Here is a 16,735-nt window from a genome sequence, read left to right on the forward strand (position 1 = left end):
TCATAACCAGTAGTCATTTTGTGTCCAACTTGACGCCTTAAAATCAGCCCGCTGTGTTAGTCTCAGTGCATTCGGTCACATCTGTCATGTTGAGCGGCTCATCGATATTTAATAATGATGATGATTTGTTGAGTTTTATGACTGTCTGAGCTGGCTTCATTCCTTTCAGTGACTACTCTTGTCTTTGTCATTTTTGTGCAGCGACACACACGACTATGAGGCTGCTATGGAAGTCTGTGGACAAGATGAGGTGTCTGAGGAAGCGATCCACTCTGCCGGTCCTCACTTTCCTCGTCACTTCTCTCCTCTTTTTCAACGTCTACATGGATGATGGATATGTGCTGGTGAGTAGGAGGAGACAGAATAATTGGCATTTGCATTAACATCTTGAGCTTTTACTAATGAGACAAGCCTTAGCCACTGCTGCTTTTATGCGCGGACACGGGTTGTCTGCAGGTGACAAATAGGCAAAGCTTCGTAGACCACTTGGTCTCTGCAGATTTTTTGTATGGGCATGCTGCAAGCGATGAAAACAAGCGGGTTCTTGCATTGTGGCGTAGACGAGTGAGAACAGCCCCTTCCAGGATTAATCTGCGCTGCGGCACACAGAAAAATGGAATGGGCGGAGCTAATGTTGAATCCCGTTGATTGTCTGTAGGTCATTACGACAAAAGAAAGTGGCTGTATTCCTCTTCGCCACCCATCATCCATCCATCCGTCTGTCCATCCGTCTGTCCGTCCGTCCGTCAATCCATCTTATTCCACTCATTCGGGACCAGGTCGCGGGGGCAGCAGTCAAAGTAAAAATGCCCAGACTTTCCTTCGCCCCAGCCACTTCCTCCAGCTCCTCTGGGGGGACCCAGAGGCGTTCTCCCCGAGGGGAAGACCCAGGACACACCTGGGTCTTCCCTTGGGCCTACGCCCAGTGGGACATGCTTGACAGACATGCCCGAGGAGGCGTCCAGGGGGCCTCCGGACCAGATGTCCAAGCCACCTTAACTGACTCCTCCTCAAAGACATTGTCAGGCTTGTCACTGTGTCTACAGTCACCAGATAAATCAGCTACACAATCTGGTGTGTTTCATTGCATTACTACCAAATTGGTTTAGCTGGCAACATACATTCAGTTGCCACACATTTTGTACCTTAAGCCTGAAAACGGACAGAAAATCTTGCGTAGCTAAACATAAGAGAGAGAGTTTTGAATGCGTAAGCTCAAAACATGCGTTTGTGCACTTTTATATAGAATTTTCCTTGGAAGTGGTTATTTGAACAGGTAAGTTGCTCCTTAGCCCTTGTGCCATCCTAGGCATTTTAACATTGGGAGTTGGGTCATCGAGACCCACTAGACTAGACAGTGCGCTAAACCTTTTTATTTTAATGATTTTCACTGGTGTCCATGGATTACATGAAATCTTTTCACCTTTATCCACCTTTGTCATGGTAGGGAGAACACGTCAATGTAAGGGTGGGGTCATCTAAGATAGTACAACGGTTAAATGGGTTTAACCCCAATATGGGTCCATGTGACTAAGGCTTTACAAACAGGTTTGAAAGAACCAATATTCTTTTTGGACAGAGCTGGTCACATTTCAAAGATTAAGATCTGTCCAATAATTTACATAAAAACAAAACTGAGGTTCTGCAGGACAAAGTAGAATCGCAGCAAGGGGTTTGGGGGAAAAACAGCACCTTTACAAAAAAGAAAAAAAAAACTATGCATCATTTTCTCCAATATTGTGAACAGCAAACCCTGTTTATAAAGTGACACAAAGCTCACAAAATATCAGGCAAGATGTCTCTTGCAAAAAAGTATAGATTGGAGATGTGTTTTACTCTGTCCTATTTAGTAGAATAGACCAACATTGGGGAAAATATGTTATTAAAAATGTACAATGACATATACGTAAATTCAAAGAATTTACAAACTTACACTGTCATCTATAACTGCCATCACTAAAGAAATGTACCTAAAATTAGATATGGTTTCATTCCCATCATGACAGCTACTATAGTTAAAAATGAAAAATTCTAACTTGCATTTCTTGTATTTTAGGAAACAGAAAAAAGACCCCTGGGAGACACACTGACTCATCCAGCAAACTCTGAAAGATACAGTCACACATTGCGGGATCTGTCAAATTTCTCTGGCAGTATAAATGTAACATATCGCTACCTCGCTGGAGTTCCTTTGCCGCGCAAGAGTAAGTTGTTCAACCAGAATGACCTATTTTACTTGTAAGATAGAGGCACTCAACTGTGAAATGACCAAGCTGACCTCTTTTTTTCCCCAGAATATCTCACCATTGGTTTGGCGTCTGTCAAGAGAAAAAGAGGAAACTACCTGCTGGAGACGATCAAATCCATATTTGATCAGTCAAGTTATGAGGAGTTGAAAGAGATCGTGGTCGTGGTCCACCTGGCAGACTTCGACCTGGTCTGGTGTGAGAACCAGGTCCAGGAAATCACCAGGAAGTTTGCTCACCACATCATAGCTGGACGCCTGTTGGTCATCCAGGCTCCAGAGGAATACTATCCCTCTCTTGATGGGCTGAAAAGAAACTACAACGACCCAGAAGACCGGGTTCGTTTTCGTTCGAAGCAGAATGTGGACTATGCTTTCCTCCTCAACTTCTGCACTAACCTGTCCCACTTCTACATGATGCTGGAGGACGATGTGCGCTGTTCCAGAAACTTCCTGACAGCGCTGAAGAAGGTGATTGCCTCCAGAGAGGGCACCTACTGGGTAATGCTTGAGTTCTCCAAGCTGGGCTACATCGGGAAGCTGTACCACTCCAGAGACCTGCCACGTTTGGCTCATTTCCTCCTCATGTTCTACCAGGAAATGCCTTGTGACTGGCTCCTCATCCATTTCAGGGGTCTGCTGGCCCAGAAGGACGTGATCCGCTTCAAGCCCTCACTGTTCCAGCACATGGGCTACTACTCCTCTTATAGAGGAGCAGAGAACAAGCTGAAGGATGACGATTTTGAGGAAGACTCCATTGACATCCCTGATAACCCCCCTGCCAGCCTTTACACAAACATCAACGTCTTTGAAAACTACGATGCCACCAAGGCTTACAGCAGCATTGTAGATGAGTATTTCTGGGGGAAACCTCCCTCCACTGGTGACTTCTTCCTCGTAATCTTCAACAGATCAACAAAAGTTAGCAGAATCAAAATTGTGACGGGCACAGAGGACAGACAGAATGATATTCTTCACCATGGAGCACTGGAAGTTGGCCAGACGTCAGTGGAGACCAAGCAGGGCAGACAGTGTACATCCTACATCACATTAGGGGAGTTTAAAGCTGGCAGCATTGAGGTCAACAAGGTGGACTACAAAATTGGTTTTGATATCGAGTGCATTCGAATAGTTATTACAGCCAGTCAAAAAGAATGGCTCATTATAAGAACTATCAGTCTATGGACCACACAGCCTGCCAGCCAATGAGAGGACCAGAAGTTCATCTCTGAAACGTTTCTGTTCATTTTGTCGTCAAATTGACTTTTGCTGTTTTGTGAATGCAAATCAATCCAAATTTTCTTGGGTTGTTCTTGGGCTGTAAAATTTCACTGGAATGTATTAAAAGATGTGTACATGGAAACCTTTATACTTATTTAATTGTCTTTTAAAAAACTATCCTTGGTTGGTGTCATTTTTTTTCTGTCAAATCTAAATTTATGGTTGAAGAAATTCAGCTACAATGTTCTAAATGCACCGTTTCCTCCAAATTTTCTGAGAAAGCTTTAAATAATGGAAAAAAAGTGCAGGACGTCCTTTTTTTTCTTGCTTTTATTTATTACAAGTCAAACATTGCTTTAAGTGGCTGATTCTCACTTCTAAAAAGAAAATCTCTTCATAAAGAAGTGAGATAAGGAGGGAGAAGATGGTTTGTTTGGTTTCAAGTGGTGCTCAAGTGTCACAGAAAATATTTGAAGGTGTCAACAATGCAAAAACTGTTGTCAGGCAACAATTTGAAAGTGCTTGAAATCCCATTCCTTTTTTACTTATGATTATGCAGCTTTTAGGCCAAAAAAAAAAAAAACCTGTGGTTTTCACTAGGATGTAGTTTCCACAGAGCAGCAGGAGTTCATTAAAAATTCCCCTCCGAATTGGGCGGAACAGTTGGCAGGAAGCAACCCCACCCCCTCTTCCTCTTCCCATTGCTGAGACCTTAAAGAAAGGGTCTTGTGGCCTGCCCGGCATATTTTTTTTACATCACAAATCAGATCTTTTTAGAACTGCATTTTTTCATCCTCTCCTGATTCACAATGATTTAAATAAAGAAATACTCAGAAATACAATGTTAATCTTAGTTTTCGTAATATATGTCCACAATCATGAGAAAATTGCCACAAGAACATGTTAAAAACACCATTTTCATCAGAGTGGGTACTTAGCCTTTAAAGAAACGTTGTTTATTGTCCTTTGCTGCATTCTGCTGGTTGATCACAGAGAGAGGTACGGTAACTTTAAAAAAAAAATTATTTTACAAAGTTTTGAATAAATTCAGAATAAATGTTTGCACTGGGCACAGAAAAACCTGTGCTTTTTGTCAGTTATTACCAGAATCCATTTGCATTTTTTTAAATATATCATTGACATTTCTACATTCATTTTTGTTATTTTGTTTATGAGTTAATGGGTCTAATTGCCCTTTTTGTAACAAACCGTCTTTACATTAAATCTGGTTTTCATTCTTTAGTTAATTTCTTAAGAAGACGCTAAACAAATTCCAACATTGTTTAAAATATTTACTATTTATTACAGGATACATTTATTATCTTGTATTCCAAAGAAAACTAAAAACTCCTGCAAATATTCACCCATGACCGATTGGTGAAAAAAAGGGAACATAAACCACTCAGGTTTGATTGCAGCATGTTCATGCTTGCACTGCACCAGTCCACTATGACACCGACAGTCAGGGTAAGAATAATGAGGATCTTATCCCTCTGTAACGCAGCACAATACTTTGCTGGGTCGGTTTGACTCTTGTTACTTCATTATGATCTTGTAAGTTCAGTACAGCCTGAATGTTGAAATAGGTTAATTTGGTGCTTCGGGAGTTTTTAACTGGTGCTTGTTGGTCCTTACTGGCTGCTGGGTCCAAACTGTGGTACACTTCCTTTGCTGGTGCAAACCCATCTATTGGAAAAACATTAACCGATGTAACCAAATTGAAGAAGGTTACAATATATAGGCCTAATTGCTAATACTGTGCGCTTATTCTCAGCAGTGAAGTTTATAAGATCAAATCTCAACGGCATCATATTGTCATTACTTGAGTACCCTTAGCAAAATGTAGTATATTTAGGTGTACCACAAGTATACCTAATGACATATTATACTTGAAGCTTACATTTATATGCTGTCTGTATTGTAAACTTAAAATGTTCCGAATTAGTTCGGAAGAAGTATTCAGTTAGTAGGCTTTCAACACCACACGAACATAGTCTATAGTGTACTTGGTAAATTTATACTCAAGTAAACAAACTTCGAGTGCACAAATTTTTGCTAAGGCTACTTTTGTTTACTTTAAACCCCCAATTTTTTTTCATATTCCAATTAATGGACTTGTTTGGCTCTTACTGTAGTGGAACTGGTTGTTAAAATAATTGTGCGTTTTGTGGTATAAGCACTAAATTTGGCATGGATGCATGGATCCCTGCTTTCAGAAAAGCATGTTTGCCTCAAGTAAATCCCTCAAGATTTTAAAATGTACAGACCCTCTCCAAAACATTATTAAATTATGGAAAAGTGTATTCATCTCCATAATTCCATTAAAAATTTTAACTTTTGTAGAAAATAGATTTCAGGCCCTCTGGTGAATTGATTTCAAGTATTTCTTTGTTTAGTTCTCCATCAAATAAAGTGTTTTCATAATAACTTGTCCATCTTCAATACCTCAAAAGTCTGGGCAGGGATCAGGTCTAGCTGGAGGAATCCTGAAGTCCTCTGGAACATTCTGGTGGATTGAAGACAGTAGAGTTTACCAACACCAGAGCTGGACATTGCAGCCCAAATCCTGACTGACTGAGGAGATTTCACACTGAACCTCCAGCAGCAGTCCAGTCCTCCTTCTCTTCGGCCCAGTTGAGATGTTTCCTCCGTTGGTCCAGGCTCAGAAGTGGGTTGACCTGAGGAACCCGACAGTTGTAGCCCGTCTCCCTAAAGCAACTGAATGAAACTGGTCCTTCATCTCATTTCACTCTTTCTGGATATCTACCATGCAGCTTCTTGAATCTTGTCTTTTTAAAAATCCACTGAAGCCCATGGTCATCTCTTTTGTTGGTGCATCTTCTCCTGCCACATGGTGCCCTTCCATCAGACTTTCCGTTGATTTGCTTGGACTCGGCGCTCTGTGAACAGCCAGCCTCCTTAGCTAGGAACTATGGAGGGGATCAATGATGGTCTTCTGGCTAGTTATGAAGTCTTCCCCATACTGAACCGAATAGAGACAATTGAACCAAACTGAACCACTCTGATGACATCTGAGGAACCTGTGCAGGTGTTTGGAGTTTAGTAGATGAGTAGTTGGAGAAACTTTCAAAACTTTCATGTCCTAAAAAACTACGATGCCACCAAGATTCCTGGACAGATTCCTTCACAATATGTATTTGTGAGTTTTATGAGTTGGGCCCTAAATCTATATATTCTATTCTATTCTATCTTCTATGAAAGTTTATTTTTTGAATGGAATTCTGGAAATGAATGCACTTTTCCACAATATTCTTTTGTAAATGGCCTGTAAATGCATGTATAACAGCTTTCTTTAAGCACCTCTCAAGTAAAAAGATTGTGTTTTTTGCACTAACATCCCATATTGTTGAAAGATTGAATATTTTATATTTTTATACAATTGAGTTTATGGCTGCTATCTTTAAAAATGCTGCCATTTTGGAATTTTCTCACGGCAGACATGCTTTTCTAAAAGAGGGCCTCCTATTATACTTCCACAGCAAATGTGGTGCTTGTACCACAAAATGCATGATTTATCTGAAATATCAACCTACTCCACCGCTAGAGTTTAGTTGTAGGATTTAGTTCACAGTGATTTTAACTTTAAAATAGCAACATACATGTGGATTTCATTTTTTGCTTTCTTTCCACCTTTGTGCTGTTGTCTATTCTGGTCTCTGATGGAAAACCCCTGAGATGAGAATTGGTCCCACTCCAGCCTTGCACACTGCTCCACGCTCCCCAGATTCCAGTTCATTATAGATGGGTGTGAAAGAAGAAAAGCAGCCTGTGAAGACAGAGTTCCCTCTCTGCAGAGCTGTGGGAGCTTTACAGGTGTCATCTGTGCTGCCGTCTCCTCTCGCTGTGACTTGTCCTCAGGTGTTGTCAGTAAATAACAGATGGCCAGGCCACAAATAGAACCAAACAAGTTCTCTGTTATCCAGAAAAATTCACCTTTACTTTCCTAACTTATTTATATGACACAATATAAAACAGACTTTGTTCATCCGTTGTGTTTTTATGTTTTAGTTCATGTTTTCCAGCCTTATTCTGAGCAGCTACTTTCATAAAATTGACATTAATGATTGGTGATGTGCTCCAGTTGAATCTTAAAATATTATTTATTTTTCTTCTGAGGAGGCCTTTTCTGTCCTGCTGCTTTCTAACTCCATACAGACAATTCTCATCTCACATTCCCCCCACTAAACTTTCTATGTCTTAAATATTTGCTTTTTCCTGCATTGATCATTTAGTTCATCTTTAATATAAAAAAGAAAGAAAAACAATCGCTTAAAAGAAAATTGATTCAGATTTATTGTCCTTTATAATGTCGATAAACTCAAAATAAATGTGTAAATTTATTTATTTATTTTATTTAACCTTTACTTAACCAGGAAATTCCCATTGAGATCGAAAACCTTTTTTCCAAGGGAGTCCTGGCCAAGAGGCAGCACATTTCAATACAAAAAAATACATAAAAACAAACATCATTAAAACCACATAACTGTTGCACATAATTTTTTCAGTCTGATGCTTTGAGCTTGTTCTTAAAAACATTTAAAGATACCAGTTCAGTTAGTTTCCAGTCTTTCTGCAGCATATTCCAAGCATAATATGCTTTGGTTGATGCAATTTTTGGTTACCAGCTATTTTTTGGTTACCAGTGGCCTTGTGGTTAGAGTGCCCGCCCTGTAACTGGAAGGTCGTGTCATACCTAAGACTTTAAAAATGGGACCCAATGCATCCCTGCTTTACACTCGAAATTAAGGGGTTGGATTGGGGGGCCACCAAATGGTTCCCGTGAATGGCTGTGTCTGCAGCTCACCGCTCCCCCAGGGGATGGGTCAAATGCGGAGAACAAATTTCGCACACCTAAGTGTGTGACACACGCAGACGTAAGTGGACTGCCACAGGGTTGATGACCTTCTCCACCACAAATGGCCAGATGAACCTGGGCGCGAGTTTCTTTGACTCCGTCCGCAGCTTGATGTTGGAGGTGGATAGGAGAACCGACTGACCCGGCGTGTAGATGGGTGCCGGTAGCCGGCGCCGATCAGCCAGTCTCTTGTCTGCTGCGGACGAGCGTAGGAGTGCTGCATGAGCCTCCCTCCAGATGCGTCGACAGCGTCGGTAAAGGTGTTGCACCGATGGCACGGCCACCTCCCTCTTCTACTCAGGGAATAATGGTGGTTGGTAGCCCAGGGAACCCTCAAACGGGGACATACCCGAAGCCGATGACGTCAAGGCATTATGGGCATACTCCACCCAGGGCAGGAGGGTGTTCCATGACGACTGGTGACGGGAGCAGACGCACCGGAGGGCCACCTGAAGGTCCTTGTTAGTCCTCTCCGCCTGCCCGTTGGTCTGGGGATGGAAGCCTGAGGAGAGACTGGCCGAGGGACCAAAGGCCGCACAGAAAGCCTTCCAAACCTGTGACACGAACTTTGGCCCACAGTCAGAAAAAATGTCCACTGGTATTCCATGTAGTCTGAAAACATGTACGATAATGAGCCTGGCTGTTTCAGAGGCCGAAGGCAGTTTCCTCAGAGGCACGAAGTGAGCCGCCTTAGAGAAACGGTCCACCACAGTCATAACCACCGTCTTGCCGGCGGACGGAGGCAGTCCCGTAACATAGTCTAACGCTACATGTGATCAAGGACGACTCGGGACAGGTAAAGGATGTAACAACGCAGCTGGTGGTTGAGTGCTGACCTTATTTTGGGCGCAGATCATACAGAGACGAATTCCTTGGCATCCCTAGCCAAACCGGGCCACCAGAAACTGCGACGCAGGCAGGTGATGGTCCTGTGCACTCCAGGATGACAGGTGAACCGAGTAGCATGGGCCCACTGGAGGGCCTGGCTCCTCATGGCCCTCCAGTGTCAGGCTCGTGGTTCTGGGCGTCCTTAATGTCCTTCTCCAACCGCCAGGAGAGAGCACCCAGAACACAGGCAGTGGGTATTATGGTCTGAGGGGTCTAGTCCTCCACTAGGGGCTCCGACTGTCGGGAAAGGGCATCAGGTTTCACGTTCTTAGAGCCAGGGCGGTAGGACACCACAAAATCAAAACGAGCAAAGAAAAGTGACCACCGTGCCTGTCTTGGGTTCAGCCGTTTTGCGGTCCGGATATAAGATAAGTTTTCATGATCCGTCCAGACCACAAAAGGCTGACCCGCCCCCTCTAACTAATGCCTCCACTCCTCCAGCGCCAGTTTTATGGCCAAAAGTTCCTCATCCCTGACGTCATACCCCATCTCCGCAGGAGTAAGCCTGCGGGGGAAAAAAGCACAGGGATCCAGTTTGTTGTCCTTATTATGTAGCTGGGACAGTACCACACCAACCCCCACTTCTGAGGCGTCGACCTCCACAATAAACTGGACGGAGGGATCCGGCTGAACGAGCACCGGTGCCGTAGTGAACAGGTGTTTAAGAAAGCGGCCTCGGCGGCTTCAGTCCAGCGAAACGGGGATGAGGTAGAGGTCAAGCCTGTAAGTGGAGCCACAACCGAACTATAATGACGGATGAATCAACGTAAGTAATTGGCGAACCCCAGGAACCTTTGTAACTGCTTACGGGACTCTGGAGTAGGCCAATTGACCACAGCGCTGATCTTGGCGGGTTCCGGACGAACCTCCCCCTCAGCAATCACAAAGCCCAAAAATGACACGCTGGGGGAGTGGAACTCACATTTTTCAGCCTTGACAAACAACTTGTTCTCCAGGACCAGACGAACATGCCGCCTATGTTCGTTGAGGCTCCTGGAGAAAACAAGAATGTCATCAAGATAAACAAACACAAAATGGTGTATGTAATCTCGGAGCACATCATTTATGAGTCTCTGGAACACCGCCGGAGCATTAGAAAGTCCAAAAGGCATTACTAGGTATTCATAATGTCCCAGGGGAGTGGTGAAAGCGGTCTTCCACTCATCGCCTTTCCTTATGTGCACCAAATGGTACGCATTACGCAGGTCCAACTTGGTGAACACCCACGCCATCTGCAGAGACTCGAATGCGGAGTTCATAAGAGGCAGGGGATACCGGTCCTTAACTGTTATGGCGTTCAGCCCCCGAAAATCAATACAAGGATGCAGTGTCCCGTCCTTCTTGCCCACGAAAAAGACCTGCTCCAACAGGCGATGAGGAGGGTCTGTTGAGGCCCGCCCGGAGAGAGTCAGTGATGTACCGGTCCATGGCCCCTCTCTCAGGTTTAGACAGACTGTAGAGATGACTCCTGGGAAGGGCGGCTCCAGGCAGCAGTTCAACAGCGCAGTCGTAAGGCCTGTGTGGGGGTAAGGAAAGAGCTCGGGACTTAGAAAACACCTCTCTCAGATTGTGGTATTCAGGCGGAACACTGGAGAGGTCAGGTGAGGGCGGCTGCCCTACCGGGTCGGCGGAGTCAGCCCCTGGATACCGAGCTGAACGCAGACAGACTCCAGGACAGTTATCACTCCAACTCACAATACGGTTAGTAGGCCAATCTATATGGGGGTTATGGAAAAGAAGCCAAGAAAAACCTAATACTACAGGATTATGGGAGGACTCGAAAAGATAGAACTCTGTGTGCTCGTGATGATTTCCAGACAGAATGAGGTGAACGGGCTCCGTAATCTGGTTAACAGTAGCAACTAACTCACCATTAAGGGGAAATAACCTTTAAAGGATGGGAAAGGGACCTGGTCCTGAGACCGATCTGTCTGGCCAGCTCAGCATCCATAAGGTTCGTTCGGACCCAGAATCTAATAATGCCTGAACGGAAAACCCCTTTCCCCAAGAAAAAACTTGACCCCTGAAAATACAGGAAGTGGATGTAGCACTAGTGGGCACTTGACCCCCGCTTGTCAGTGTGCCCACTCTTAAGGACGAAGCGGAGGCTTTTGGGCAATCCTTACAGAAATGACCCCGCCAACCACAGTAAAGACAATCACCCGCCGCCATCCACCGTCTGCGCTCAGTGGGAGATTCAATTCAATTCAATTCAATTCAATTCAATTCAATTTTATTTGTATAGCCCAAAATCACAACAACAGTCGTCTCGATGGGCTTCGAAGTAAAACATGAAATCAAAAGGATCACGAATACAAAGAGTTCAATAGAAAAATACTAAAATGAACTAACAAACTGACTAAGCTATACTGGCATCCCTGCCCTTAGACCCCCCTTCGCGGTAAGGAAAAACTCCCAAAAAAAACGGATTCCGGAAAAAACGAAGAAACCTCAGGGGTGCCCACATGAAGGAGGGATCCTCCCCCAGGACGGACAGGCGATTTACCAGAAATCTTAGAGAAGAATTAACTTATCTAAATCTACAACTACATATATAAAAGTCCAGCAGACGAGCTTCATCCAGCCGTGGTTGTGGGGACAGTCAAAGGCGCGAGTCGAGCCGGAGACAGGAACCACAGCCAGGTGTAGGAGCAGGAGCAGAGGCGAGGTACTCGGTCAGGTACAGAGCAGAGACGAGCCAGAGATGAGCCAGAGGCAGGATCCACAGCCAGGTGTAGGAGCAGGAGCAAAGGCGAGGTAAACGGTCAGGAACTGGAGCACGGATGAGCCAACTGGAGTCTGGAAGCACTCCCACTCCCCAGGAGGGGAGAGGAAAAGAGGGACAATACATGAATCGCACTGCACCAAACAGAGGCATGGAGAACTAAATGATAAATTATGATCAAGAATAGAGGAGAGGAAGGGTAGAAGTAAAAACAGGAAAGAGGACAGAACCCCAGTGCACCATAGTTACCCCAGCTTCAACTTCTAGCAGCCTTTTAAAAGAAATGGTTATTATTAAGTTTAATTTAAACAAATTAACATTAAGTTAAATAATCTCTGAATACTAACTAGTCTGACAATAAGCCTGTCCAAAGAGGAATGTTTTCAGTCTAGCTTTGAATGTAGAAACTGAGTCGGCCTCTCTTACATGAGCTGGGAGTTTATTCCATAAGACAGGGGCTTGGTGACTAAACGTACTTTTACTAATTCTAGGAACCACAAGCAGTCCTGCATTTTGCGAGCGAAGTGTTCTCATTGGATGGTAAGGGACTAAGAGGTCCTTAATATAGGACGGGGCCATTCCATGTAAGGCCTTATAGGTTAACAGGAGGATCTTGAACTTGATTCTGGAATCAACTGGGAGCCAATGGAGCGAAACTAACACAGGAGTGATGTGATCTCTTCTGCTAGTTCCAGCTAACAATCAAGCTGCTGCGTTCTGAACAAGCTGGAGACTTCTTAAGGAACTCTTAGGACACGCTGCTAACAAGGAGTTACAGTAATCCAGCCTCGACGTAACAAATGCATGGATGAGTTTTTCAGCATCACTCTTAGAAAGTATATTTCTGATCTTAGCAATATTCCGCAGGTGAAAAAAAGGCAGTTCTGCACGCCTGAGATATGTGAGCCTTAAATGATAAATCCTGGTCAAGTAAAACCCCAAGGTTTCTAACTGTGGAATTGGGGGCTATACTTATGCCATCCAGGGAGACTATCTGAGCAGACAGAGTATCTCTGAGGTTTTTAGGACCAAGTATAATGACCTCAGTTTTTTCTGGGTTCAAGAGGAGGTAATTAATTGTCATCCAGGTCTTGATGTCACTGATGCAGGCGTTCAGTTTATCTATATCCTCATTCTGGTCAGGCTTCATGGATAAATACAACTGCGTATCGTCGGCATAACAATGAAAATTAATGCTGTGTTTCCTGATTATGTTTCCTAGGGGTAGCATATAAAGCGTAAACAGGATCGGTCCCAAGACTGAGCCCTGTGGGACTCCATAGTTGACTCGAGTGCACTGAGAGGAATGGCCATTTACATTAACGAACTGATACCTATCGGACAGATAGGATTTAAACCACTGGAGAGCAGATCCTCTGATCCCTATGTCCTGCTTTAATCTATGGAGTAAAATACCGTGGTCGATAGTGTCAAAGGCTGCACTGAGGTCCAACAGGACCAGAATAGAAAGTAGTCCCTTTTCTGAGGCCAATAACAAGTCATTAGAGACTCTAACTAGTGCAGTTTCCGTACTGTGGTGAGGTCTAAACCCCGACTGAAAGTCTTCAAAGTGGCTGTTGTCCTGTAGGTGGCAGTAAAGCTGCTTAACTACAACTCTTTCTAGGATTTTAGAAATAAAGGGCAGGTTTGATATCGGTCTATAGTTGGCCAAGATGCTAGGATCCAAACTGGGCTTTTTCAGAAGAGGTTTAACAACTGCATATTTAAAAGACTGTGGCACGTAACCCCTTTCCAGAGAGGCATTTATCATTGTTAATATGGGATCATTAATTAGGGGAAAAGTTTCTTTAAAAAGTCTAGTGGGAATTGGGTCTAACAGACACGTTGAGGATTTGGAGGACGTAATAATTGATGTTATTTCCGCTTGATCCACAGCAGTGAAGCAGTCCAATGTTACAGAGGTTTCTATGGATGCCTCCACTTCTACCGCTTCAGCCTGCTCTGGGCTGATAGTAGGAATAACTTGATTTAACTTATGTCTAATATTTGAGATTTTACTGTCGAAAAATGTAAGAAAATCATCAGAGCTGAGAGAAACAGGAACATGTGGTTCTACTGAGCTCTGACTGCGAGTTAATTTAGCAATAGTGCTCAAAAGAAATCTTGGATTATTTCCATTCTCTGATATTAAGGTTGAATAGTACTGGCTTCTAGCTCTACGCAGGGCTTTTTTATAATTTAAAAGGCTATGTTTCCAGGTATTCAGAGACTGCTCTGAACCGGAGCAGCACCATTCCCTTTCCAACTTACCGAGATAACCGACCACGCCCTAGCTGCATGGGCTCCTCCGATGGTGCTGCCGGAACGGCTGTGGAGGTGACAGAAGACGATTGAGTGGTAATACGGCCGTGGTCGACTGGGGACACCCTGTACGGGGTACCGTCTCGCGGCGACCTCACCGACGGTCCTGCAGCCGATTGTCAATACGAATGGCCAAAGCGATGAGCGGCTCCAGAGAAGAGGGCAACTCCAAAGGAGCCAAATGGTCCTATAACTCCTTCGATAATCCCTCCAAAAAAGCGTCTGTGAGCGCTGTGGGGTTCCACCCGCTCTCGGAAGCGAGAGTCCGGAACTCGAAGGTATACTCTGCCACCTGGCGGTCCCCTTGAGTCAGCAACATCAGCGCCCGCGCCGTCTCCCTGCCGGGTTTCGTATGTTGAAAAACCAGGGAAAATGCCTCTAGAAAGGCAGGGAGTGATGTGCAGGTCTCTCCCCCACGTTGCCACTCCGCAGTGGCCCACGCTCTGGCTCTGTCGGAGAGGTGAGAGATGATGAACGCCACTTTGGAGCGGTCCGTGGGAAAGTTAGCAGCCTGTAACTCGAGTTACAGGCTGCTAACTTGTGAGTTCCAGTGTGAACTCCTGCTAGCTACAGGAGTTCACACTGGGTGACAAACGCCCGACAGTCCGCGGAGTCGCCAGAAAACCTCTCAGGACGTGCCAGTCGAATCCCCGGAATGGAAGACGTCTGGGCCGGAACCACCGGGGTGGGCACGGGAGGGGATGGATGAGATGGAAGCGGCTGCTGGATCTGTCTAGCCAAGGCATCAAGGCGGTTGCCGATTAAGCTCAGTTGCTGCTCCTGGCGCCCCGACATCTCCAACATCCCTCGTCGCCCAGACAGGAAAAGGGAATGGCATCCGACAATTCCTTGCAATTCCAATCCAACAGCAGCACCAAAGTTACACCTACTTAATTGAATTAATTTGAATGAAAGTAAAATGTCTGATAACTACGTGTTATTTTTTGGTTGACTGAACTCCAAAAAATTATTTATCTAAACTGAAGCAAATAATTAAGTTAGATTGATGTAAAAAGGTTTATCTTTCCAACATCCATACAGGGTCTTATCCTGGAAAAAATTATTATCTGAGCCTTTTTATCCATTAAATCATCTACAAATCTTTCACCTCTCTGAAACAAACTAACCTTCAACCAAACCTGCTCTAGACTAAGTTATGTTCAGAGCACGAGATGCTATAGCAACATGACATACCCTGAAACATACCTCTGTTTTTGGAACCAATAGCTGAGGTTATCCGCTTCCTTAGCCTCAAACTTACCGTGGTAACTAGCATAACCTGCTTTCTGGAATACTCCCCAGGTGGAGAAGAGTGCCAAGCTGCATTGGAGACATGTTGCAGCCAAGCTCCTTTCTCGCAAGCTGGAGGTCCAAATGGTGCTTTTGAAGGCTGCCCCCATCAGTTTGGATCCAAATGGAGGCCACACCATTTCCAGCACAACACCTGAAAATAATCAGACACAGAAACACACACAAAGATCCACAAAAACAACAAAGTCCCACTCTGATAGAAATAGAATACACAAAACACAGAATAAAAAGAACGAACAAAACCAAATACGGCCACAGCCGTAACAGGTTGCATAAGAAAGGCTTCACATTCATAAATAAAACATAGTTTAGGAAAAGTCTGTTTTTCATCTGTTAGAAAGCTTTTTAATTAAACCAACAATTTGTTGTAAGGTAACAGTTAATCAGGTTCAAAAAAACAAAATAAAAGGTTGACAGGGGTCAACTACAACACCCACTCCACTTCCATTTTGGTTCATAGTCTGGTCACGTCCTGCCTTTATTACTGTAATGCTCTTCTCTTTGGTTTACCTCAAAAAACTCTCAATAAACTCCAACTGGTTCAGATTTCAGCTGTTCGCATCGTTTCCAGAGCTCCATCGTTTCATCACACCACCTCCCGTCCTTCAGCAACTCCACTGGCTCCCAATCAAATTCAGAATTCAATTTAAAAATTTTCCTCTCACCTTTATAGCTCTCCACAACCCCGCCCCACCTCATCTATATGATCTTCTCCGTATCTACAATCCCTCCCACTCTCTTCTTCTTCCCTGCAGCTCTCCGTACCCCTCATCCGACGTGTCACCATGGGGAGCAGAGCCTTCAGCCACTCGGCCCCTCAACTGGAACTCTCTCCCCCCTGGACCTCCGTATCGTTGACTCATTACCTAAATCCAGTCTCAAAACCCACCTCTTTAAATCTGCCTGTCTTCTATGATTGCCCATCCGTCCGTTGGCTGATTTTCCTTGAGTGGCAAGAAAGGCACTTTGAATGAAAGGGATTATTATTTTTAGTATCTGTAAAATAAAGAAAATGTAAATTAAAAACATATCTTGAACATTACATCTAGAACAAAGATTTTTTTTTGTGAAAAAACAAACGTCTCTATTTACTGCATGGTGACGTCAGTGATGGAGCAGTGACAGACACCTGATTGCAGAAAAGTTG

At 44.2% G+C, this 16,735-nt stretch overlaps 1 protein-coding gene and 1 long non-coding RNA gene across 3 annotated transcripts in view; one reads left to right on the forward strand and one right to left on the reverse strand.

The window, feature by feature from the left end:
* LOC101173858 (alpha-1,3-mannosyl-glycoprotein 4-beta-N-acetylglucosaminyltransferase C-like) overlaps nt 1-4,049 on the forward strand; it is a 75,394-nt gene extending 71,345 nt beyond the window's left edge. For both annotated transcript variants that reach the window (XM_004069442.4, XM_011475771.3), the window contains exons 3-5: nt 202-344; nt 2,057-2,204; nt 2,295-4,049. In XM_004069442.4, coding sequence (XP_004069490.1) covers nt 216-344; nt 2,057-2,204; nt 2,295-3,454 — 1,437 coding nt within the window. In that variant the 5' untranslated portion in view covers nt 202-215 and the 3' untranslated portion in view covers nt 3,455-4,049. The remainder of the gene's footprint in view (nt 1-201; nt 345-2,056; nt 2,205-2,294) is intronic.
* A 72-nt stretch (nt 4,050-4,121) lies between these two features.
* Nucleotides 4,122-6,637, reverse strand: LOC110015220. The gene is made up of 3 exons (XR_002290358.1): nt 6,063-6,637; nt 5,912-5,972; nt 4,122-5,152 (listed from the first exon to the last, which is right to left on the reverse strand). It is a non-coding gene; the product is annotated as an uncharacterized LOC110015220 (long non-coding RNA).
* Between the last annotated feature and the right edge of the window lie 10,098 nt (nt 6,638-16,735).

The sequence above is a fragment of the Oryzias latipes genome, chromosome 6 (assembly GCF_002234675.1).
Source record: "Oryzias latipes chromosome 6, ASM223467v1".
NCBI lineage: Eukaryota > Metazoa > Chordata > Actinopteri > Beloniformes > Adrianichthyidae > Oryzias > Oryzias latipes.